The 27526-nt window shown below is 36.5% G+C and overlaps 1 protein-coding gene across 3 annotated transcripts; it reads left to right on the plus strand.

The window, feature by feature from the left end:
• Positions 1-302: 302 nt before the first annotated feature.
• On the plus strand, positions 303-27102 carry LOC100803597 (mRNA-capping enzyme). 3 transcript variants are annotated; one of them, XM_006602574.4, is made up of 18 exons: positions 303-711; positions 1229-1471; positions 3198-3336; positions 3792-3943; positions 4224-4307; positions 4413-4475; positions 5601-5732; positions 5824-6036; positions 18803-18922; positions 21415-21464; positions 23516-23678; positions 23771-23908; positions 24448-24561; positions 24652-24750; positions 25187-25276; positions 25393-25474; positions 26356-26486; positions 26575-27102. In XM_006602574.4, exons 2-18 carry the CDS (start codon positions 1343-1345, stop codon positions 26716-26718), a joined length of 2043 nt encoding a protein of 680 aa, XP_006602637.1. In that variant the 5' UTR covers positions 303-711; positions 1229-1342; the 3' UTR covers positions 26719-27102. The 3 variants fall into 3 exon arrangements, with proteins under 3 accessions (XP_006602637.1, XP_006602636.1, XP_006602638.1); XM_006602573.4 differs by having other exon boundaries at positions 1254-1471; XM_006602575.4 differs by lacking the exon at positions 4413-4475 and having other exon boundaries at positions 1254-1471.
• The last annotated feature ends 424 nt before the right edge of the window (positions 27103-27526 follow it).

Raw genomic sequence — 27526 nt, forward strand, 5'->3', positions numbered from 1 at the left:
ATTACTTCGACAGAATAAAACATTTTCTAAAGTTTCTTAAAATTTTATATAATACGATATATTAATGTACTAATATTTCTTTCTATCATGAGTTAAAAGACTATTATGTCACATGATACGTTGGGTCAAAGGACTAATTTATTTAGTCGGGCATCATTATTATTTATCTTAAATTTTTTTACATATCATGGGTGTAAATGATGAGTTCAGTCATTGCGTTAATTTTATGGATTGTATTAATATAGTAATATATAAATTTTTATGGATTGTATACAATATAAAATTTGCTTTCCAACTGACAAATTTCGAATTGCTTTTTAGTTTTTATTTCTTCGTCTACTCCTGGCTTCGTCTGTCACTCTCTTTCTCCCTGCGGCAACAAACAAAACAAAGCTAACTCCTTACTTCTTTCACTAATCCAACGAACAAACAAACACCTCTCTTTCTCTCTCTGCTTCTGCTTCTGCTTCTCGCTCTAGGGTTTGGAGTTTTGACACCATGACGAGGGAGAAGCGTTTTGTGCCATAATTCTAGTAGGGTTTTTGCTCTTCCTCCATGCCAATTCCATTCACCGCGTGCGTCACAGAGCGAGTTCCGTTCACTCATTCTGATCGACCCAGTTTCGGTTTTCACCCTCGCGCAAAGTAGAGATTGTTGTTTCAATTTCGCTCTGCGAAGGGAATTCGTCGTTAATTTCGTTTGCTTGCTGAGGTACGTTCCCTTTGCTACTCGACGCTGTTGTTTAATTTTGCGAGTTCTTGTGCTTCGGCTGAGAATGTTGAGTTGAATTTTGCAAGCTTTCGGTTGAAACTATGTTGCTCCTTGGAGTTGGGAGGATATGACAGAGTGAGAATGAGAGTGTGTGTGAGAGAGAAGCAGGGTATTTATTTAATTATTTAATTATTTTTTTAAAAAATTGGGTCTTTGGTTAACTGAGTTGTAGGAAGAACAAAAAATTCGTCTTTTTTTTTCCCCGCTGGGTTAGGAGAATTAGATAATAATTATGATGTTTGACAAAGTTTTTGAAAATGGTCTGCTGCCGTGATTTTGGCTGCAACTTAAATTGTGGTTGTGTTACCGCATTTGTCTGCAATTTCCTTTAACATCAAGTATCATGATGAAACTGTGACCACAATTTAAAACCTTGATGTTTGAACAGTAAGCTAGTAGAAATTGTCTTTCATTTGATTTTAAGAAATCTTGCTGAGGCATGCTGGCTTAATACCAGGGTTGCTGTTTTAATGGTGGTGCAGGTAGGAGGATTATAGGCACTACCGTGTGTAGATAGTTACATGTTATTTGAATTGCACTCTGGCGGGCGAATGTTGCCTGCTGCTGCAAAATGATAGTTGCTGTGGATTTGAATGCCTCACCTGTGCCAGAGGACGATCAAGATGATTTTGGGGACCAGGTTGAAGAGTACCATGCTCCAGAAGAGCGTGTGGAATCTGCAGTTGATATTGCTCGCCGGGTATCCTTTCTGTTATTTTTATGCTTTTTCTTTGACTTGATTATGTCATGGTGGTCTAAGTTGGCTTTGATTCATGTCGCCGTTGACTACTGTGATGGTTGTTTCTCATTTATTGCTATAGTTTATATGATGATATTTCCTTATAGGATTTTTGTCGGGTTTCGTTGAGACTTGAGACATTTACTTTCATTTTGACATGTCATTTTAGTGTTAAATTGACCTGACTATACTATTCAGTTATATGAATTATGAAGAATTATATTTTTTATGCAAAGCTGGATACTAAATTTTAATATTGGTGATGCTGGGTAGAAATTGTAAAATTGGATGCTACCATGCCTTGGCATGGAACCACAATACAAGATCAATTTATATAATTTATAATTTTTGTAAAGAGCTGTTGGAAACTTGGAAGGTATGAAATCAGATATCCTGCAATCATAATAGTCTATAGTGCGCCATAGAGGGATAATGGAGTGGAGCAGCCATGGGATTCAGATAGTGGAGTGGTTTTCAATAGCAGCCAAAATAGCTGCTTTTTGCGCAATATAGCAGCACTACCATGACAGAGGCTTCAAAAACCCATTTTTACCCCTTGAACATATTTATTTTTGGTAAAATATTCCACAAAAGCTACTTCTGTTTAGACCTCTATTTCTTCACAATTTCAAGTACTATTTTTTATGCTATGTTCCACCGTTGTTAAATAGCTGCTGTAGGAGCACTGGAGCACTATTGCATTGCAGAATTCCTCATTCCATGATTGCAACATCCACTTTTGTGGGTGCAGCATGCTTCCTATATCCTCTTTTCATCTGTGGCTGAGTGTCCAGCCAATTGAATTTCTTAATTAATATTATGCTATTTTTTATTTGCATACAACTTAAATTATATATTTGTGTGTGTGTGTGTGTGTATATCATATATATCAACTGCTATGCAACTTTTGCTATTTGTCAGCGATGCTATCTGCTATACGATATATCAGATTATTGGTTTTCTGCCATTTTCCATGACCTGCAATTGATAACACTGCTGTGTTCTGTTCTTTCTTCCTTCTTTAGATTTCCCAATTCATATTTTGGTAATTTCTTTTTAATCAATTTGTTAGGTTCTTTTTCTATTAATGTTGCCATCATCCTTCATTTTATAACTTGATTACTTTGCCCTTATTGCTCCTAGATTTATGGTGATTGTGTGTAAATTGTGACTTATTATTTATCATGAATTTCTTTAATTTTGTTTTTTTGTGTTGTTTTTTAGGTATTTATATGTGTAGGATAAATTATTTAGTTTGTATCAATCGTAATATTTAAAATAACAGTCATTCTGATTCCTGCTAGTCTGTTAGTGTTTTCAAAGTTAGCTGCTATGTGCTGTTATCTGAGATTGATAACTATGCCCACTTTCAAAATCAACTAAGCCGATTCTGTAGCAGCATTAGTAGATGTTATATAGTTATTAGATTCTTAGGATTTGATATGATTCCAGCTACCTATCTATGGAAAGCATTAAAATAAAGAGAAAATTTTACAGTCCTGAAATTGGGTCTTTGCTACCTCAATTTTTAATCAGAACTGGTTGGAGTCTTTGACTAGATTTCTTTTTAGCCTTACAATCATATCTATGCCACATTTTCCCCTGATTCTATGGGTTCAAAAAGTAATCAAATGTAGTTTACGTTTAAAAGTCTCTTCTTTAATATTGAGTTCCTGCTTCTTTTTAGGAACGTGAAGAAAGAAAAAGAAAGTTGAAAAGAGAACGTTCAGATGACAAACCTGTGCAAGTATCACAGTCACCTGGACATGATCAGTTATTTCATACTAAGATCCTTAAATCATATGATAGAAGTAAGCTTCCTCCAGGTAAGGATTTCTTTCCCTGTTCTCTTGCCAGTTGTAATTAATAATGGCATTTCATTCCAACAATATTTTCAAATAATGCTATTGTTTGCAGAATTGGGAAATCCAGATAGCTCTTAGTACTATTCCATTTCTATACTTGTGTTGGATTATTCTGTAGGATATTTTACTGCATGTCACATGTTTTTTGCTTAATTTAGTCTAAAATTTGTTTCATGGTAAATAAAATTTAGCATGCTATTTTGTTAAGTTACAAGCAGCCTGCCTTTTTATGGTACTGAATGGAGGTTCTGTGATACAACAAAATGACACATAACATTATATTAGAGCATGTTATATTTATGAATGCTGTTGGGTTGCTATTTTTTCTTCAATCATTTGATATATTCACAATATACTTTGTGATAGATTAAGATGGTTGTAAAGGAAAGTATTATCATTTTATTATTTACCTGCAGGTTGGTTGGATTGCCCTTCATTTGGCCAGGAAATTTATTGCATGATACCATCGAAGGTTCCACTTGGTGAATCATTCAATGACTACATCATTCCTGGTAAAAGATACTCATTTAAACAAGTGATACATCAACAGAGAGTTTTAGGGAGAAAGGTAAGTAGACTTTATTGAAAAAGTTTAATGTTTCACAATACTTTAATTGTTGAATCTGTTTGCTCTTCCTTTTCATTTAATTTTAAGTGCAAGAGTGATCTAAATGAAAGGGATTTCTACATTCTTAGAAAACAAGATAAAAGAGAATTATACAATCTATTTTTTTTTAATTTACGATCTTTGCTAATTCTCCTCAGCAGTATAGTATACATTGCATCCTGGTTTGTATCATTTTTTTTACTTTCTCTTTTTACAATTACTCTATTGTGTTGCCTTGCAGCTTGGTCTGGTAATTGATTTGACGAATACTTCTCGATACTATCCAGTAGCAGATTTAAAGAAAGAGGGTATCAAGCATGTTAAGGTTTGTAGTGCACCTTTGCTCACCAACTAATTCTTTTAATTATGTCTTTAAAACTGTCACTCCTCTTTCTTGTCCTTACATTTGAAGATCATTGTTGTGATTTAGATTCAATGCAAGGGCCGCAATTCTGTACCTGATAATTTATCTGTTAATCATTTTGTCTATGAGGTTCGTTTCTTTCTTAATTATATTGTTGTAATCTTCCCGAGTTATTTTTAAGAATATGGCATATATTTCTTTTTGTTGGGTAGGCTAGCTTGTTATTCTTTGCATGATTAAGCACACACATTACCTCATCAACATGCTGCAGAAGTGAGGATTTCTGATACCTTCAAAACTATTTGATGCATTGATTTCGTATTTTCTTTTACAACTTTTTAACATTTTCTATAGAATATATTATGCTTGCAAATTTCATTGTTATACCATCTACACCTTTTTTCCCTTCTAAAATATCTTTCTTCTTTATTATCTAATTAATAATTATTTGGTTTTATATCTTAATTTTATACTCCCTCCTGTCCTTTTTTTTTTATAAGACCCAATTAACTAATTTACCAAGATTCAGAAAATTAGTTAGTTCAGTTAGTAGTATTAATGTTATACCATCTGCACTTTTTTTTCCTCCTAAAATATCATTCTTTTTTATTATCTAATTAATAATTAAGAAAACTAGTTAGTTTAGTTAGTAGTATTAAGTTTGTCTTAAATATATGTTTTTCTTTAAAATTATCCCTAATATTAATGAGACATACTTTTATTATTATTTTTTAAATATTATTATTAGTTTTAATTCCTTTAATATCTTTCATCACTAATATATTTATTACTTTAATTTTTATTGGCTATGCATGTGAATAGTCATAGTAAGGTTCTGAAAATGCTCTTTATACTAGACAAAGTTAAACTTCCAAAGAACCCAAGGCATTAATGTATTTCATTTACTATTTATTGAACTCAGAAAAATGATTCATAATTAAGGGTATTTTTGTGAAAAAAAATTAATGCATGACATTATGGATTGGGTCTTATAAGAAGAACCAAACACCACTTCTAATTTAGGCCTTATGATAAGGACTGGAGGGAGAATATCTTATTAAACTTTAACATCATTTATACTTTTATGCTCGCATGTGATGTGATTTTTGGTTGCTTATCTTGTCTGTGTTTTGAAATTACAAAAAAAAAAAAAAAAATCATGAATGCTTTGTCCTTTTTGGAGAGGAGAAATAGATGCTTTCTGTTAGAGCAACATCATTTTAGTCACAAGTTTTTAACTATTTTCAACTCCAGGTTACACAATTTCTATTTCGTCAAAAACACTCGAGGAAGTATATACTTGTTCATTGTACACATGGTCATAATCGGACAGGATACATGATCATCCATTATCTGATGCGCACAATGTCAATGTCTGTTACTCAGGTCAGGGTTGGAGTTACCATATGATTTTATATCTCTGGTATAGATGCAATTTAAGTCAAGTATTTATACTTTTGATTTGATCATTCTGCAGGCAATAAAAATATTTTCTGATGTACGCCCTCCGGGAATCTATAAACCTGAGTACATTGATGCATTATATGCATTTTATCATGAAAAAAAGCCTGAAATGATAGTTTGTCCTCCTACCCCCAAGTGGAAGAGAACTCCTGAGCTTGTTGATCTCAATGGTGAAGCAATGCCAGATGATGACGATGATGATGGAGTGCCAGGCTCTCCTTTGCATGTATGGATAATATTGAAGTGAATTCCAATATTTTGGATTTATTGATATATCATACTATATGAATAGGTTGCTGATCTTCTGTTGTGTTTTCATGTTAGTCTTGTTTCCTGTTTCTTACTAATTCTTCTAATAAAGGTAGGTTTCTTCTTGAGATCAAGTCCTTTGCTTGGTTAGCAATTCTCTAGTTTTGATTCAAATGGGGTCGAGCTTGGGATTTCTCCTGGGGGAAACCAAATAAAGCAAAAAAATTGTTTCAGGGACCAACTTGAAGGTTTTCTTCTGAAAAAAAATGTAAAAGTATAACCTTCAAAATCATTTTTGGTTTTTTTTTTTTCTTTTTTTTTGGGGAAGGGGGGGGGGGGGGGGGGTGACTGCACTACAGTGGTCTGATTGTTCATGCATTGTAGAGTGGTTAAGTTCCTTTGAAATATGTTATCTGATGTGTTGGATGCCTATTGGTTGTCCCCTTCACTTTGAGCAGATTCTGTTGGTTTGTTCACTACAGTGCTTGTTTTGTTGTTCTTTGATGTACTTAATTTGACTAGAACGAAACTGAGCTTCTACCCTAGTTTTCATTTGCAGCATCTCATTTTCGTTGGTGTTTTCCCATTCTATTGAAGAGACTAGAGGTTGTGAAATGCTTGAGTGCTTAACCCACTCAGCTGATCTATATTTATATAGACTTAATGGAAAGGAAGCTAGATAACAGTGTCATTGGAGGTCTGAAGCTCTTCGTCAATGTTCCCAAGTATAATCGAGCGAGACAAACATATGAGAACATGGGTAGACAGATAAAGACCGAAAGAGGAAACATGCCCATACGAGGTCTACGAAACATGCAGCAACCCTAGAGAACAACACTCTTGTACGCGGATGCGGTCAGGAAGAAAAATAACAGGAAGAAAAATAACACTCAGCCACGAAAACACGAACAAAAGCAACCTTCTCCACGGCACGAAAGTAGCACCTCCTCTGTACACTTACATGTGAAGAAAGAAGAAACTAAGTGGTTAGAAGACGCATAGGTTGGACGACTGACCAACCCCGCCAGGTTCGAAGTGTTGGAAGAGGAACTGAGATGGGAGCTAGGACTGGATTTAACCCCGCGATACTTGGGGGATGATCAAGTTCTGTTAACTGGAATGAATGAAGTCGCGGCTGAACGAATCATGAACGGGGGAATGCATGGAAATATTTCTCCTTTCTACTCACTGGAGAAATGGAAGCCAAACCTCCGCACCGAAAACAGGATGGTGTGGATCCACTGTTGGGGTATTCCACTGCAAGTCTAGGACAAGAATCATATCAGGCAGATCGTTGGAACTATAGGAGACATGGTGGATGTAGATGAGGATGTTGAAACTAAAAGACGAGTGGATAGGGCACGAGTCCTCATAAGGACCCCATGGCCGCCGACGATCAAGCACGTCATCGAAGTTCACGTCGACGGCAACGGCGACACCTTCAAAGTTTACGTTGCTGAGGAGTGCGGGTCAACGAGATGTGAACACCACAATAAGGGAAGTTGTTACAGCGATTCGTCGGACGAACAGGAATCCGCCGATAGCCTCACCGGAGACGAATTCGTAGACGATACAATTTTTGAGGATACCAACCGAGAGCCTGTGCGAGCCTCGCCATCGAACCATCGCTCCAACACCCCACAAAGCCTTGTCGGCGTCGGAGATACTACAATCACCAGATTGACCAATGGATGGAAGCAGGCCAAAGACCCCATGGATAATGACGAAGACCCGCGGGTAATTACCGGACTGAATGATGAGACAACGTTCAACGCAAGTTTCGAGATGCATGCAGCAAAACTTCCATGTATGGAAAGCTATCTCAATGGTCAACAGATGCAAGCCTGTGTTGTTCACGAAAGTAGGCAGAGAGAGAAGGGGGAGAGCAGTGGTGTGAAGTGTCAGTCCCCTTCATGTGACTATGTAGTTGAAAGCAGTCCCACAAAGGGTAAGCAGGTTGAGGTTGTGGTAAATAATGGGGCGCATGACAGAGAAGAAAGATCTGAGTATCAGAATATGGCTTTACAATGTGGGTCTGAATTACTTAATGAACCTCCAGGTTACTTGGGCCATACCCCCTCCAACAATAAAAAAGCAATGGGATGTAATTGGCAGGTATACTGCCGTGGAAGTTGGTCCCATAGGAGACATCAAAGGCTAGAAGGGCAGATACATTTGGAAGGAAGCCATAAGCAACCAAATATCATACAGCAAAATAGCAGCAGAAATAATTCCAGAAGTGAAACAAGAGATATCAACAGAGACTTAGAACAGGAGCCAAATGAAGATACTATACAGGCCCAGGAAGCTTTTAAAATGTGGGAAATGATCCAGCAATTGGGGGTGACAACGGGAAACAAAGAAGATGACCAACAAAGCAAAATTCTAAACAAATTAAGCAGTATGGAAACCAGAGACAGATTGGAAGCTGAGAGGTTGGGAGCTAATGTTATGGATCCATGAATATAGCCTCATATAATGTTAGAGGTCTGGGGAGGAGAGTAAAATGGGCTACCATTAGGAGATTAATCAACAAAGAAAATATTCATATGATATGTTTGCAGGAGACTAAGAAAGACAACATTGATAAGACATTATGTCAGGCTATATGGGGTAGTGATGAAGTCATGTGGGAGATGCAACCTGCAAACAATTCAGCTGGTGGCATTTTATGCATGTGGACTGAAACAGCTTTCAAGCTACAAAATAAGGTCATTGGAAATGGATTCATTTTCTTGGAAGGAGAATGCATCAGAGAGGTCCTGAAAATATGCATTGTGACAATATATTCTCCTTGTGATATAACGAGAGAATATTGTGGGATTCAGTGAGACAGCTGAAACAAGCATCCCAAGTAAGATTATGGTGTGTGCTTGGGGACTTTAATTGCATAAGGAACCCAAATGAAAGAAGTGGAAAAACTGACAGGCTACTTGGAGACAACAGTATGCAGGAATTCAATGAATGGATCGAGGATATGGAGGTATTAGAGGTTCCTACTGTGGGCAGACAATACACTTGGTTTAGGCCAAATGATGAGTCTAAAAGCAGATTAGACAGGGCATTAATATCCCCTGAATGGAGGGACACATGGCCAGAAAGTGTGCAGTTTACCTTATCAAGAAAATTTTCAGATCATTGTCCTATCCTAATTAAAGCTAACAATGTGGATTGGGGTCCTAAACCTTTTAGGATATTAAACTGCTGGCTAACAGATAAGTCTTTCAGAGAAGTAGTCAATCAATGCTGGAATTCTGCCCAAGTTTCAGGATGGGGAGCATATGTATTAAAAGAAAAAATCAAAAGGTTGAAGTGCTGATTAAAGATATGGAACAAGGAAGAATATGGGGATAGCTTTAAAAAAGTCCAGCACTTGGAAGTGGAGCTTAATAAATTAGAGGAGGACACATTGCATAGACAGATGACTCATTTGGAAATTTCAAGAAGAAAGAAGCTGCAGGAAGATTTGTGGGTGGCTGCCCAGGCCCATGAAGCATTGCTAAGGCAGAAATCTAGATCAAGATGGTTAAAGGAGGGAGACTGCAACACTAGATTTTTCCATATCAGGGTGAATGCAAATAGAAATAGAAATTTCATCAAAGGACTACTCATTGAAGGTGAATGGACATATGAACCTAATAAGGTGAAGGAAGAAATCAGAACCTTCTTCTCCAAGAGATTTCAAGAAGCAAATTTTCAGAGACCTAAGATTGATGGTATCAGTTTCAAAACCATAGACCAACAACAGAATTCCATGCTTGTGGCCCCTTTTCAGGAGATTGAAATTCAGAATGCTGTTTGGGAATGTGGCAATGACAAGAGCCCAAGTCCTGATGACATTAATTTCAGATTCATAAAGCAGTTTTGGGATACTTTAAAGCATGATATATTTTGATATATCCATGAGTTTCATGTCAATGGTGCTATTCCCCGAGGTTGTAATGCTTCTTTTATAGCTCTTATTCCCAAGATTTCAAACCCACAACATTTGGGAGAGTATAGACCCATCTCCTTAATTGGGTGCATGTACAAGATAGTGGCGAAATTGCTTGCAAACAGAATCAGAAAAGTGATGCCATCAATAATTGAGGAAACACAATTTGCTTTCATCGAAGGTAGACACTTGTTGCAAAGTGTACTAATCACCAATGAGATAATAGATGAAGCAAGAAAGAACCACAAGCCTTGCCTTATCTTTAAAATAGATTTTGAGAAGGCATATGATTCGGTATCTTGGGAATTCTTGTTGTATATGCTGAGAAGGTTTGGATTCAGCTCCCGATGGATCAAATGGATTGAAGGAAGCCTCAAGTCTATGTCAATGTCAGTTTTGGTGAATGGAAGTCCCTCAAATGAGTTTATACCTCAAAAAGGAATTAGACAGGGGGATCCGCTAGCACCCTTCCTGTTTAATGTGATTGTGGAAGCTTTATCTGGACTGCAGAGAAAGGCAATAGCTGAAAACATGTACAAAGGCTATCCAGTGGGATCAAAAAAGGTTGACATAAGTATTTTACAGTACGCGGATGACACTATTTTTTGGAGAAGCAACTATGGAAAATGTGAGAGCATTAAAGGCTACTTTGAGGGCTTTTGAGTTAATCTCAGGCCTAAAGATTAATTATGCTAAGAGTTGTTTTGGAGCTTTCGGGGTTTCAGATCAGTGGAGGAGTGATGCTGCTAAGTATTTAAACTGCAGCCTGTTAACTATTCCTTTTACATATCTTGGCATACCTATAGGGGCTAATCCGAGGCGAACACAAATGTGGAACAACATTATCCACAAGTATGAGAGGAAATTGGCAAAATGGAAACAAAGATACATCTCATGGGGAGGGAGAGTGACATTAATTAGGGCTGCACTAACATCAATCCCAATTTATTTCTTGTCTTTTTTCAGGATTCCAAAAACAGTGGTGGAAAGGCTAAAAAGGATACAACATAGATTTTTGTAGGGTGGAGGACTAGAGCAGAATAGAATTGCATGGATTAAATGGGACCAAGTATGTATGCCAAAGGAAAAAGGTGGGTTGGGGATTAAAGATATTGGTACCTTTAATCTTGCCTTACTCGGCAAATGGGAATGGAATTTGTTGCAAGAGAAGGGAGAGATATGGTCCAGAGTGTTGGAGTCAAAATATGGGGGGTGGAGGAGTCTCTATGAAGCAGGAAGGGTAGGGCATCAGTCTATGTGGTGGAAGGATTTAAAACAAATTGTTAATTCTGCACATCATGGAGACATAGTTCACAGCAAAATGAGGTGGAAGATTGTAGGAGGGGATAAGGTCAGGCTTTGGGAAGATAAATGGAATCAACAATAGCAACCTTTAGTAGAGAGGTATCCTAGACTGTACCAAATATCTACACAGCAAAACCAAACCATTAGATAGATGGGACAGCACCTGCAATCAGGATGGGAGTGGCAGCTTCTGTGGAGAAGATCACTATTTGAAAATGAAATCGAGTCAGCCATCAATTTCCTAAAGGATATCGAAGGTATACACATTCAGCAGCAAGGATCAGATCAATGGGAATGGTTAGGTGATCAATCAGGGAATTATTCCACACGCAGTGCCTATAATCTGGTTTTGGAAGCTTCTACAGGAGGTCAGCAAGAGGAATGGTGTAAGGAATTATGGAAGATTAAAATTCCTAGTAAAATAACAGTTTTTGCTTGGTGGCTAATAAAGGACAGGCTACCAACAAGGATGAATCTGCATAGGAGACAAGTACAGCTTCAGTATTTACGCTGTCCTTTTTGCAGAGAAGCTGAAGAGAAGGCATCTCATTTATTCTTCCATTGCATCTTCATCCAACCTATTTGGTGGGAATCGATGTCTTGGTTGAATTTAAAAAGTGCCTTTCCTCTTGGGCCTAAACAAAATTTTCTACAGCATATTTTCATCCAGGCAGAAGGTTTAAGGATTAAGAGATGGAGATACTGGTGGATGGCGGTAACTTGGGCCATTTGGAAATTAAGAAACAGAATTCTGTTCTCAAATGCAGAATTTGATGCTAACAGATTGTTTGATGAAGCTGTTTTCTTGACCTGGACTTGGCTTAGACATTTTGAGAAACATTTCTCAACCCATCTAAACCAATGGTCAAGCAATATTAGCCAAGGTTTTCTTATGTAATGGGTGTTACAATTAGAACAAAACACATGTTCTCCTAATATCTAGAATACCTCAGTTTTGGTGTCTAGATATGAGGATGTATATCCCTATGTACTAGTACCTCTGGTACTTTTGATCATTTATATATATAATATATTTAGTTTTACTGATAAAAAAAAACTATTCTTTATTGGAACAAGTACCCATGCAATGTGTGGAACAAGTACCCATACAATGTGTGTAATTCCAACATTCCCCCTCAAGCTGGAGCATATAAGTCAAATGGTCAAAGCTTGGAACAAATAGTTTGAATTCTTGGTCCCCTTAGAGATTTTGTAAAAATGTCTGCTAGTTGATCATTAGAACTAACGAATTCAGTAATAACTTCCTTAGAAAGGACTTTCTCACAGACAAAATGACAATCAATCTCAATATATTTAGTTCTCTCATGGAGTACTGGATTAGAAGCTATATGTAGGGCTGCTTGATTATCACAACATAGTTTCATTTGTTGAGTATTTTCAAACTTCAGTTCTTGAAGAAGTTGTTTAATCCAAATGAGCTCACAAATCAGTCATAGCTCTATATTCAGCCTCTGCACTAGACCTTGCAACAACATTTTGCTTCTTACTCTTCCATGAGACAAGATTTCCTCCAACAGACACACAATATCCTGAAGTGGAATGCCTATCGATGGGTGATCCTACCCAATCTGCATCGCAAAATCCAACTATTTGAGTGTTTCCTTTGGAATAAATAGACATTTTAGTCCCTGACTTTGTAGTCCTTTTGCATATTAGTCCCTAGCTAATTGAAATGTTAAAAATAGTCCCTATCTTTACATCCGTTATGCAACTAAGTCCATACCGTTAAAATTCAATTTTCACTATTAGTCATATGTCTATGTGACAAGTCAAGCAAACCCATGTGACATCGCTGTTGCAGTGGCTCCCACAGGCACGTGATGGGACCTTGCACATGTGGTATGTTTCACAGCCAAATCACCAGCTCCTTTGCCATGTTCTTCTCCATGCCCAACCACAAACCACCACCCTACAATGATTCTGACAACATTTATGACTATTCTTCCTTCGCTCCCTCTTCCTCTTCTTCCGTTGACTGCACCCTCTCCCTCGGTACCCCTTCCACCTACTTCTCTGAAGACGAAGAAAAACGAAGCCGCCACGAACGTTGTTTCGTCTCTAACTTCTGCCGGGACTTACTACAATCCAAACACAACAACCCTCAATCCCATTCCAAGTCCTCCCAAACCACCAACACCACCGATCCTCTCCTCGTTCGCCGTTGCGCCAATTGTGATACCACTTCTACTCCTCTCGAGAGAAATGGCCCCCGTGGCCCTAAGGTACGTAAATAACTACAATATTTAGCAACTTCATTTTGGAAGGGATGGAAAAAGAGAGAAAAAGAAGATAAAGGGAGAAAGGAGAGGAAGGGAATATTGTAGGGGAATGGAAGCAGCTTTGCTAGTATACTCTGTGTGTGTGTGTAAAGTAAGATAAACTATCTCTACTTTTTGCTATTAAACTTAAATATTGTATCAAATTATCTTATATTCATAATTTTCTTGTGATCTTGTACCGTGCATATATTCTTTTTAAATTACGTGTTTATAAACTTTATTCTAATATTTTGTTAGGATTAATTTTTCAAGTTCAAGTTAAGTTTTATTGTTTTAAATAAAAAATTCTCGAGATGTACCATATTTTGGGTAAATCACCTTAATTAACTCGTGATATAATGCCCCAGTCTTCAAGTGTACATAGCTTGAGGAAAAAAATATTGATGCATTTTTTTTTTCATGTAAGCATCTAGTACTCATCTAAGTTCTCTTGCACAAGGAGTTCATACTGATTGATAAATCATTCTTCTGCTTTCAAAGCATGGGCTACGTTTACACAATTTATTTTAATTTGTATACTTGTTTTCGAAGGAAAATCTTTGTCCTATTTTGATCAATCTGTATTTTTATAGAATATAAAATTGTAAAACACAAATGATTATGTCACAACAGTAACTAAAACAGAATATATCCAAATCACTTTGAACATGCGTTGCCCCTTGATCTACAAACCACTCGGAATCAACCCAACAAACTCATTCCCGTTGAGATCCAAATCCTTTAGAGAAACCAAATCCGCAATACTATCTGGCACACTCCCTTCAAACTTGTTCCCGTGAAGCCACAAACTCGTCAACGAAATCATACTCGCCAAATCATCAATCTTCCCATGAGTCCCTCACCGTGCCGGTTGTTCTGCCACAAAACTTGCAACTTGGTTGAGAGAGAGAGTAATGGGTGGGAGTGAATGAGGGAACATGATGGGTGAAATTAAAACTGGATGAGAAGAAGAGATTGAAAGAATGCTGCAACAGTGTCTTCAACTGCTCCACCTTTGAATGTATGAGAAGAAGAAGAAGACTGAAAGAATGCTGCAACAGCAACACACGACGTCATTTGGGACTAATTTGCTGCAAAAGCAACACACGTGGCACTAAAATTGCCAACAATGCACCTCACTAATGGCGTTACTTTCTAATTTAACGACAAGGACTATTTTGCAACACTTATGCAAAGATAGAGACTATTTTTAACATTTCAATAAGCTAGGGACTAATATGCCTAGGGCTACAAAGTCAGGGACTAAAATGCCTATTTACTCGTTTCCTTTGTCTTCATAGAGTAGTCCTTGTCTTGGGGTCCTTTTAATGTATCTCAAAATTCGAATTACTACATCCCGATGATCATTATGAGGAGACTGCATGAATTGACTCACCACTCCAACTCCAAAGGAAATATCTGGCCTTGTAATAGTGAGGTAGATAAGCTTCCCAACCAATCTCCGATATCTTTCAGGATCAGAATAAGGCTCCCCCTGATTGGGTAACAATTTTTGATTTGGATTCATGGGACTATCAATTGATCTACAATCTGACATACTAGTTTCTTTAAGTATGTCTAACGCATACTTCCTTTGTGAGATGATAATCCCATCTTTTGACTGAGCAACTTCAATTCCAAGAAAATATTTAAGTTTTCCCAAATCCTTAGTATGAAAATGACTAAATAAATGTTCCTTCAGTTGAGCAATTTTTTCTTGGTCATTTCCTGTGATGACTATATCATCTACATAGACCACCAAGTAAACACATCTACTCGATGAGGTATGACAATAAAAAATTGAATGGTCTGCTTCACTTCGTTTCATCCCAAAAGCCTGAACAACTGAGTTGAATTTTCCAAACCAAGCTCGTGGAGATTGTTTGAGTCCATAAAGAGACCTCCGAAGTTTGCAAATCAAGCTAGACTCCCCCTGAGCAACAAATCCCGGTGGTTGCTCCATATAAATCTCCTCTTCTAATTCTCCATGTAGGGATGCATTTTTAATATCCAACTGATACAGTGATCAATGACGGATGGCAGCTATGGCAAGAAAGAGTCGAACAAAAGTAATTATAGCCACAGGGGAGAAAGTGTCTCCATAATCTAGGCCATAAATCTGGGTATAACCTTTGGCTACCAATCGAGCTTTGAGGCGATCAATCTATCCATTGGTCCCAACTTTTATAGCATATACCCACCGACAACCAACAGGTTTCTTGCCTGGGGGAAGAGGAACTAGCTCTCAAGTACCATTATGCTCCAAAGCCTGCCTTTCATCAATCATGGCTTGTCGCCATCCTGGATGGTTAAGTAATTCACAAAGATTTTTAGGAAGAGAAACAAAAGATAAAGAGGAAACAGAAGAATGGTACGAAGAAGAAAGACGATGATAACTTAAGAAGTTATAAATAGGATAAGGATTACGTGTAGACCGAGTACCTTTCCTAAGAGCAATGGGCAAATCAAGATTCTCTTTGGGTAGGTCCATGGTCGGGTTGTCTGCTGGAGTAGGACATGATTCAGCTGGTCTTTCATTACCTTCAAGTTTTACGTCAGGAATTCGAGGACGACGTCGATATACGGTAGGTGATCTTTGAGTCTGCTCAAGTGGAAGAAGATTGTCAGGAATATCTATGGTAGAATCTACAGTTGACTCTGATTCCTGCAAAGAAGGTGATGGACCAAGATAGGGAATAGGAAAAACTTCTGGAAGAGTATTGGACTTAACCATCGAGGGAGCAAAGTATGGTTTTTCTTCAAAAAAAGTTACATATGCAGAGATATAATAACGATTGTGAACAGGAGAGTAACATCAGTAACTTTTCTGTAACCTGGAATATCCAAGGAAAACACATTTGATGGCTTGAGCAGTAAGCTTATCAAGACCTGGAGACAAGTTATGAACAAAACAGGTGCATCCAAAAATACGTGGATCAACATGAAACAATGTTTCTTTAGGAAACAAAATGGAATGTGGTATTTTATTTTTAATAGAGGAAGAAGGCATCTGATTTATCAAAAAATAGGTTGTCAAAACTGCATCATCCCAATACCGGACAGGTACATTGGCATGAAGCAATAATGTTCTAGCAGTCTCAACAAGGTGCCTATTCTTCCTTTCGGCAATGCCATTCTGTTGAGGAGTATGAGGACAAGAGGACTGATGGAGAATGCCCTGCGCTGACAAAAAAGAAGAAATAGCAGAAGAAAAGTATTCTTTCGCATTATCACTCCTAAGGATCTTAATTGTCTTACCAAACTGAGTTTTAATTTCGTTAACAAAAGAAGTGAGAATAGAAAAAACTTCAGATCGTTCTTTCATTAAGAAAACCCAAGTGCATTGAGAAAATTCATCAATGAAAGTAACGAAATATCTATAACCCATAGACGAAACACGACTAGGACCCCATATATCAGAGTGAATAACCGAAAAAGGGGAATCAACATGACTTTCAACATGCCTAAAAGAAGAACGAACATGCTTTCCTAGTTGACATGACTCACAAAATAGGTCCTTTATTTTTTCAAGACTCGGAACCATTATTTTTAATTTAGATAAATGTGGGTGTCCCAAACATTCATGAAGGAGCTTTGGTGATGTGACAGCATTGCAAACCCAAGAAAGATTAGGCTTGAGGTTGTAAAGACCATGAGATTCATGTCTTACACCAATCGTCCGACCCGTACCACGTTCCTGTATGACAAAGGAGTTAGCATCAAATGTTACTGAACAATTATGAGAACGAGTAAGCTGACTAAGAGATATTATATTGAAAGGACAACCAGGTATGAGCAAAACAGAGTTTAAAGACAAAGAAGAAGTGGATGATACATGGCCGATTCCTGTTGCTGCAACTCTAGAAGACTAGAACCATCGGCTAAAGTAATGAAATGAGGAATTTTAGGAGGAGAGAGGGATGAAAATAAAGAACTATTACCAGCAATGTGATTAGAAGCACCTGAATCAATTATCCATGGACTTTGATTATTACCAGATTGGGAAATGTAGGCAGTGGAGTTATGACCACTTATAGTAGATGATGTTAGAGATTCCTTGGCAGTTTTAGCTGGAGATACTCTTCATAGTCAGCCTTCGAAAACTTTATCTCAGATGTTTCAGACTTTGAAATATTCACCAATTTTTCGGGGAATCCGTGAATAGAATAACAAGTGTCTTGTGTGTGGTCCACTCTCTTACAGTAAGAACATTGAGGGTGACCTCCTCTTCCAGCTCGTCCTCCTTGGTTTCCACGACCACCTTGTCCCCTTCGATTAGATACCATGACAGAAGTTTCAATACTGTCAACTGAATTTCCTCCTATTTGGAGTGTTGGATATTGAGGTTGCTGTTTGGACAAAGGGACAAAGACAAGATTTTAGGTTCTGCTGACCAGATGCAGAAACCTTTAAAGAACAAACAAGGTGGCTCTAGATATCATATTGAAGAGACTGTTAAATATATATTGTAGATAGCTGTGTAGGTAAAAGGCTGTTTTGAGTGTGTGTGTGTGAGATTGAGTGTGTATTAAGTTTTATGTGTTGTCATGTTGAGTGTGTGGGAAGCTGAGTGTCTAATCCCTATCCAAAGGCAACTTTCCCCTTCTCTCTCTTTCTCTGTACTATATATGTGTTAATAAAAAGCTAAGAGCTGAGGGTGATAATTTTTCTCCAGTGTGTATCTTAAACCTTCAACAATGTAGTTCTATATTTTTAACAGAGACTAGAGGTTCAAGTACCCATACAATGTTTGTAATTCCAATACATTCCATTGCAGAGAGATTGGACATCCTTGTTACATTCTTGACTTATTTTCCTCCATGTCCTCTTCTTTGTTTGAGGGATTATTTTAACCTCCTCGTATTTCTACTTTCTTCTTTTCTGTCTGGTAAATTCTTTTTTGATAAAAATTGGCTGTTGAAAAATTATGGGATTTTGAATAAGTCATTCACCTGTTTTTCCACCGTTTCATCTTTTCCTTATGCCCATTTTCACTCCTATCAATTGTACTATAACTATTGAAGTTTCATACATCATAGAAGACAATGCTGCATATTTTCTTGATGTCTGTCAATTCTACCTTGATTTTTTTCTTATTTGGTCTGTCTCAAATACCATATATGATAACCTCATTCAATTCTTGAACCAAGTTGTTAATTAGTTTTTATACATTAGATGCTTTTTCTAAAGCTAATTAAATCTCGATATGTTTCCTATTTTCCTAGGAGAATCATGAGACTGACACTATAATGACAAATGATGATGTTTTGGGTGATGAGATTCCTAATGATCAGCAAGATGCATTTCGTCAGTTCTGCTTTCAAACACTCAAACTAGGTGTTGGGGTAAGCCTTTTAAATGGTTGTCTTCCATGCAGGAGTTTATTATTTGAACTCCCGCTGTGTTGACAACTCAGTGATACAATTAGGATGTTTTTAATAGTTTCATCACTGAATTTTTATTGTTTATTCAATTACATTGATATGAAGAAATCGGGCTATTGTGTTGTTATTTTCTGTGCTTAGACATGCCCAAGATTGTCAAATCGTGATGCTATGTAGAATCAGAAGGGGGAAAGAAGTATGAAAATTGTGGGATCGGGTTGTAAGATCCTACTAAATTGCAAAATTACCCTTAAACATACATGCATACATATAAATATCTTTATGTGTGTCTGTAATAAACTTGAATTTGTGCAGAACATTGTCAAGTACAACTCCAAATATAAAAGATAACAAACTAAAACAGCAAGTGAATATGGACCAAGTCACACAACAGCTTGAAGCCATTTTGCAGACAGCAAATCAATCAACCCTGCAACAGGAAATGAGAGGAGAATACCAAGGTGGCATGATGGAGAACAGGGGACCTAGTCACACAATAGAGAAGACCCAAGTTGCACCATGCAGCTAAGAACCAAGTCCACTAAACAGAGCAGAGAACAGAGGAGAATTTCACAACCTAGGAGTAGGAAAAGAACCACAACACAGGTGTAGCCTTGTGGGAAATATTGGAAACCCTCATCCCCTGAGCTAGCTTTTGGGGTTGAGTTAGGCCCAAACCGACATTCTAAGATGGTAATCAGAGCCTATTATAGAGCCATTAAACGGGCCACCCACCATATTATCCACACACCAAGCTCAAAAGTGCTTGGGTATGAGGGGGTGTATTGGAAAAAATCCAAGTTTCACATTGACTAGAGATAAGACAAAGATAAAGTATATAAGTGGAGGACGACCCTCACCCTTTGAGCTAGCTTTTGGGGTTGAGTTATGTCCAAACCAACATTCTAAGAGAAAAGAACCATAACAGAGAAATACAACCTAACCCTAAGAGAAAACCCAAAATGCAGTTTGGGAGAAGAGAGGTCTGGTCTGAGTTGGGTGATGTGAAAAATTTTAGGTTTAAAAAAAATGCTTTTTTCCACTGAACCGAGTAATATGACCTTGAGCCACCGAACACCATGAACCCATTTCGGACAAGATCAATGATCCCATGTTTTGGCAAGCAAAATAAATGTTCTGACTCTAGTCCCTGGAGATTCGCCAGCCCCAAAACTCATAGGACCATACAATTCTATGACTAGGGCTGCTCAAAATAACTAGTTTTAAAAAAATATCTATAATTATAATTAGTTTTATATAACTAGTTATATAAAAGTAGCTATAAAACTATAACCAGTTTTATAGTTATGGTTTTTTCAAATAACTTATTTTTATTTAAAAAATAGTTATAGTTATAAAACTATAACTAGTTTTATAGAAATGACTATTTCAAATAACTTATTTTTATTCATTCATAACCCTTTATGTAATTGGTTTTATATATAACCGGTTATATAACTAGTTTATTTATAACCAGTTATATACCCATATTTTAAAAACAATAACTGGCTATTTCAAATTATAACTAGTTATATAAAACTAATTATGATTTTAGTTATAATACCCACTTATAATCTAGTTATTTAGTAGTTATGATTATAGTTATGTAAATACCCAAGCCATGAGCAACCCTATCTATGACTAGGCACGTGAGGCTGACAATCTTGAACATGCTATTATTATATTTTTGCAAAATGTTTTGTTATTTTATAAGTATCTTTCATTGTAGAAGTTTTGCTAATTTTCTTAAAAAATGTTATTTTGAACCAGAATATTGTGATTTCTGGTTGCTTTACATGGAGCCTCTTTCACCATGCTGTGAAATCAATAAGACCTTTTAGTTATTTCATTCTATTTTTCAAGGCACTTAGTCAATAAGGCTTGCAGGTGAGATACGAGATGCAAGTAATCCTGTTATGAAGCAAAAATTGGGGCTTCACTGAGGAAGCAAAATCACTTGCATACGTTTTCGAAAAAACTATTTATAGACCAAATTATTTATTTCTATTTTCTAATACGTTTTCTATATAGTTTTTTCGATTAAGCAATTTTTGAAACAGAAAAGCTTCACAGCTAGGTCAAACAGGCACGTTGTTGTCTTTTATTAAATGCTCTTCTTGTATTTGTCATCCCAACCAAGCTTGGATTTCATTTTTTTAATGTGGAATGTTGTTTTTGTAAAGCTCCTTATAGTTTCTATGTACATCTTTTGTTCTGTAAATTTTTTACTTTTCTGTAGGTTTAACATTATTAAGTTTTCCTTTTTTATCAAATAAATCAGATACCTATATTCTTGTTGAAATATGTGTTCTATTATGCTTCATATTATGTTTATCTTAGTTGCTGATAACGTGATTTGCTTCCACTTTTACTTTTTATGGTTTTGCTTTGCCTGCTTAATGTACCTCTGATGTTTGTTATAGATTGCCATCTTACTATTTCTTATGGTGCAGGCCAGAGGGCACATGCAATTCCCAGGGTCACATCCAGTTTCTTTAAACAGGTCCAACTTATCTGTGCCAATAATGCACTATATTTTGATATGTAATAATAACCAAGCAGTAAACCTCAGGCTGTTAGTTCTATAGCCACTATACTTTCATATAGCATGCTTTTATGCCTAACCAATCATATGATTACGCTGGTGGTTAGCATTGTGTTCTTATGTGGATTTCTGCCCTTTTCATTTAATGTCTGATAATGAGTCATGCTTCTTGTTTCCTCATGAGGTCCAATTCAACACTCAGTCGGTTCATTTAGGCTTCACTCTTCAGACTTAGTTGAGCCTCACCCCTTTTGGTTGGATTCAATTCATCTCAGTTTGGCGAGCCTAAGCCATTCTCTCTTGACTGTTTTATCCTTCCTAGTCAAACAGGACAACTCACCTATTATGTGAATTTGGGGCTTATTGTTGTTACTGATACCACATAAGAGGGAAGAAGTGATCCTCAACATTAGCGGTGCAGTTACTCCGATGCCAAACGATGCCCCAACATGAATGTGGAAGGGGAGAAGTTCAGATGGTTCTTTCAACTACTATAAGCAGAAGCCTAGAGGGTAGGAGGAATAGATCACTTGAGAGATCAAGAGACAGTCAAAGATCCCTTTTGGGTCAAGATTAAATCTGTAGACTTAGAGTGAATACTTCTGACTTGCCACTGGGGATACTATTGAAATCATAACTAAGGTATATATAAAGTATAAAGTTTAATGTTTATTAACATGAAGAGAAAAACATATAGTGAAAGGATGATAAGAAATCCTCCTAAAGAAGAAAGTGGAACAGATAACCAATAAAACTGAGAAACTCAATGGTACAAAGATTCCCAATCCCTCTAACATATTTTGTTAATGAAACCCCATTAAAATTAAAAAAATCATGCACTTGATGCCAAAAAGATATCAAATGCCTAATCTTATCCCAAGTCAAATGTTGTGCCTGTGCCAAAGAAACATCCTTAAAAATACAAGTTACCCTCCAAACAAATTTAACAAATTGTAGCACAGATTGTCATTGTTACAATAATTTAGCCTATACTTCTACCAAAACCATGAAAACTAATATTAGAATTGGTCTTGGGACCTGGGACAAGCCCAATATTAAACAAAAATACAAAATAAGGAAAAGTAAGCTAACCTTTAATTTATTACAGCTAACTAGTCTTACATCCCACATCTTAATTGTGAAAGGTAAGTGAGTGGTTAACTATATACCTCCGGCCAGTCCATATTCTACCAGAAAATTTAAAATCTGTCTCCTTATATGACCTCCAGTGCCTAGATTTGTCAAGGAGAAATCAAATTTTAATGCTCTGTACTTAATATGTCGTCATTTTAAAATATACTATTTGCTACTTCAATGTTTTTTACTTGTGTTTTTTTGGGGTTGGGAGGATGCCATCATTTATATTTTATTGGGAAAATCCCAAATCTCACATCGGCTAGAGACAAGGCCAAGATAGAATATATAAGTGGGGGGCAACCCTTACCCATGAGCTAGCTTTTGTGGTTGAGTTTGGCCCAAACCCATATTTTAAGATGGTATCAAAGTCTATTCTAGATCCCTTAAACGGGTCACCCACCATGTGTCATCCACACATCAAGTTCAAAAGTGCTGGGCATGAGGGGGTGTATTGAAAAAAATTCAAGTCTGACATTGGTTAGAGAAAAAGCCAAGATAAAATATATAAGTGGGGAATACCCTCACCCCATGAGTTTGGGGTTGAGTTACGCCAAAACCCACATTCTAAGATATTTCTATAGTTATAAGTCTTTAAATGAATCAAGTTATGCTTAGGAGGGCATGTGGAGAGTTCATACAGATGTCGGCGTAACAACAAATTCTTTGTCTGAATTATGCCAATTAGTGACGTTTTTGCATAGTTTATCGAATATAAATGCTTCCAAAGTTGTCATTTATTTATACACTTTGTTGTATTGTGCGTATAGTGATTATCTTTATCGATTGCAGGAGTTATTTTCAAGACAGTTCCTTATTGATTTGCTGTTTTTTCTGTATTTGTTAAATGTTAAATTTGATTGCTTGCTATGCAGGGAGAATTTACAACTGTTACGACAGCGTTATTATTATGCAACATGGAAAGCTGATGGAACAAGATATATGATGCTAATAACTATGGACGGATGTTACTTGATTGATAGAAGCTTCAATTTTCGAAGGGTCCAAATGAGGTTTCCTTGCAGGATTACAAATGATGTATGCTAATTTATAGTTAAAGTTTCTGAGATTGTTAAACTGTTTTAAATTAATGGTGCATAAACTGATATGTATATATCCTTGCTTCCAAGGGCATGGCTGAGAAGACCCACCACTTCACATTACTTGATGGGGAGATGATTATCGATACATTGCCAGATTCAAAAAAGCAGGAAAGGAGATACCTCATATATGATCTGATGGCAGTCAATGGAGTATCAGTAATAGAGGTTTGATTTATTTGTAGTTGCACAACATAATGGAGGATGCTTTTACTTTGGTTTTGACCTTATTGTTTCATTCTTTTTGGATTTTGGGAACAGGAAATTACTTGTGCTTGCCTATAGCTGTTATTTATTTGCATGGTTGAATAATGCTCAAACTACAACGCAACCCAATTTTTTGCACTCTACTTTTTGCACTTTTAGATTTTTCTTTTTTTGGTTCAAAGGGAGGAGTCGAAGTCCAGTACCAGGGGGTTTACAACAGCACATACATACTTCTCAACTGATTGAACTAGTCCTCACTTAAAGATTTATATATTATAAATAGATGGTGTGATGGTGAATATTTCAGTCACATTTTCTGAAAGGATGAAATGTCCTTAAATTGATTTAACATTGGATTATCTAATTAACCATGACTTAATGTTTTGGTAGCTTTTCTAAATTATTGCTTTCCTCTATAATCTGTTTTCTTTCTTTCCTTTGTCAATTCTTTGATACAAAGTGTAGCTAGCGATGTATGATTTAGTCCAAACTTGGTGCAGCGACCATTTTATGAACGGTGGAAGATGCTTGAGAAAGAAGTGATTGAACCCAGGAATCAGGAACGGTTCCAGAGCAGAAATCCTTACTATAGATATGACATGGAGCCATTCCGGGTATGCATCTCTAACCTTAAAACTGGGTATATATTAAGCTTCACTTTCCGTTGCTAGCTTAACTTGGCTATTAATGTTCAAAATTATCAGGTGAGGAGAAAAGATTTTTGGTTGCTCTCTACTGTCACAAAGCTTTTAAGCGAATTCATACCAAAACTCTCACATGATGCAGATGGTCTCATATTTCAGGTGGGTTTAATTTCTTTCATTGTATTAAACATGAAGACAAGGTTTGATTTTCTGATATGTTGAATAACTTAATTCGGGCTCAATGTCATGCCAACAAGTCGCCTATTTTCTGTCATGTGGTTTGTAGCCTTTTAGGATTTTTCCTTTTCCCATTGATTCCATCTCATACCAGGGTCAACATACTACTGCAACTTATTCAATATAAGAATGAATATGCTTTTGGTTTCTGTAGTGATCTTAAAATGATGTCCAGTAAAAGAGACAATAGACTAGCTCATAGAGGATCATTGTTACCTAGACTAGCTCATAGTTCAGATACATTGGTCCGTTCATTTTATTTCAACTCCTCCTTTCCACAAAAACTGAGTGTTTTCTTTTTCTTTTTCTTTTTTTATTGAAGTGAATCAAGGTTGTTACTGACAATATCTTTAACCAGGGTTGGGACGATCCTTACATACCTCGCACTCATGAAGGCCTCTTAAAGTGGAAATATGCTGATCTAAATTCAGTTGATTTTCTCTTTGAGGTGGTATCATCAACTTATTACATATCTTGTTGGATAATGTCTCTTGCTCCAATTACCAAATGGTCACTAATAGTTTGTTGCTGGTGCTCCCAACTAATTTCTAGTTGTGTTGACAGATTGATAACGATTGTCAGCTGCTTTTTCTGTATGAACGTGGAAAAAAGAAACTCATGGAAGGGTACAGGGTTGCATTTGAAGGTCAGTAAGACACTTTTATTATACCTGGCCAACTCATTCAGTTCTGGTGTTAGAATATCTACAAAATATCTTTTGTATGAGAGAATATGTTAGAATATCTTAAAAGATCTTCAAAATACAGTGTAATTTGTAAACAGTTCTTTATTCGGTTATTCCCTAATTTTATCATGTTTCCTTTTATTTCCTTATTGTACTAGCAATACTATACGAGTACTTTACCTAAATTTGTATATAAATAAATAGAATAATTTGTTCAGTATTTTGTAATGCATATAATACAGCATACCAATATTGTTAAGATAGCTGTTTGATATATTTTGCTCAGCTTTTGTAAAGCTGATTTTGTTTGTATCTACCTATTGCACAGGTGTCCTAGATTGTTGACTTTCCATTCCTATGTGCTTTTGTTCTCAGACCCTTCTTTATATGAATAGACAGATATACAGATTGCTGAGTGAACAGAACACTTGCGCAATATTTCTCAAAAACTCCTAATCTCAAATAATAGAATATTATTTGAATTCTTTATTCTCTCTTTTCTTCCCTTTCCTCACCTAAAAAACAATGAGATTTCAGGCGTCATTGTAGAATAGGAAATTCTATTAAAATCAAGTAATGGCTTTATTTGTTTCTCAGTGTGGTACATATTCATATGCCAATTTGGTGTCTATATTGGTTGGTGATTTTCTTATCACTATAACCAAATTCTAGCACCCACCAGAAAAGTGATATACGAAGCATGAAGCATTGTCTCAGTTTTGCAGGATAATGCTCTGTTAATACTGTTTTGCATGTTGTTGTCTGTTTTTAAACCTGCATCTTGTTTGACGATTCTTAGTTGCATTGATTGCAAATGCTTAATGGAATTTTAAAATCTGCAGAAGGTTCGAATCCCTTGCATTATTCTGGAAAGATCATTGAGTGTTCTTGGGATTCTGATAGACAGGAATGGATATTCAAGCGAATCAGAACAGATAAATCAACTCCAAATGACTTTAATACTTATAGAAAGGTTCTATTTTTTGCCAACACCTTTAATTTTCAGTTTCCCTCGTCTATCAATCTGTATTTGATTGGACCATTCGGTTGATCTATTACAGGTGATGCGAAGTATAAGAGACAATATCACAGAGGATATCCTGTTGAATGAAATAAGTGAGATAATTCGCCTTCCCATGTATGCAGACAGGATAAGAATTGATAGCAAAGCCAATCACCACACCAACATGTCACGGCGAAGGTAATCAATAGGAAATTCTGGGCCTGTAATTTTTTTGCTGGTGGGAGAATTGCATGTCGAAAGTGTGTTACATCAGGTGTAAACAAGATCAAATGTATCTATTGATGTCTGCCCGTGGCCATCATCCAAAGGTTCCTCACATTATGTAATTAGTTAGTCTTAGAACTCCGTAGTTAATGCTGCAGTTGGTAAAAGCTCAAATTCATGCCTGTAGAGTTAGGTTTAGGATCGCAGTGTAAATTATCTTATACTTTTTCTTTCAAGTAGTGATTATAACTTGTTCAAAGGGTAGCTGTTTCTTAGGGTTAAGCTCCATTATATTGGTTAGAATTTTCCCTGTATGTGAATATTAACTTGGGAAATACTAACGAGCTTTCCATTTTCTCAATGCGGATGTTATTCTGCATTTTGCCTTCTCAGTGTAAATTATGTTAAGGTTGAGCTGAAACACTACAGCTTATTACTCTCTAGTAGCCCTATAAAAGTATCAGAAAATATTGTAGTATTCTGGAAAGGGTGTAGGGGGAGACAATTACTCATTTCAGTCCGAACTACCTTCCAAGTCTGAATTAGTTGCAAATTTCTTAAAAATTAAAATGGTATATTGTCTGATGATGGTGTGTTTAAGTAACTAGACGGGCAAATTCTACCGTGAACCATCAAATAGTGAACCACAACCACTAGTTCTAGTTTTTAATGTGAAAAGCCAATTTTACCCTTAAAAACTTAACTGTCACACGTTCATCATTTCTTCTCAGTCCCTCACCTACGACCAATCTTCCTCGTCCTCATCCACCGGATCGACCGGATTG

Source organism: Glycine max, chromosome 18 (assembly GCF_000004515.6).
Source record: "Glycine max cultivar Williams 82 chromosome 18, Glycine_max_v4.0, whole genome shotgun sequence".
Lineage (NCBI taxonomy): Eukaryota > Viridiplantae > Streptophyta > Magnoliopsida > Fabales > Fabaceae > Glycine > Glycine max.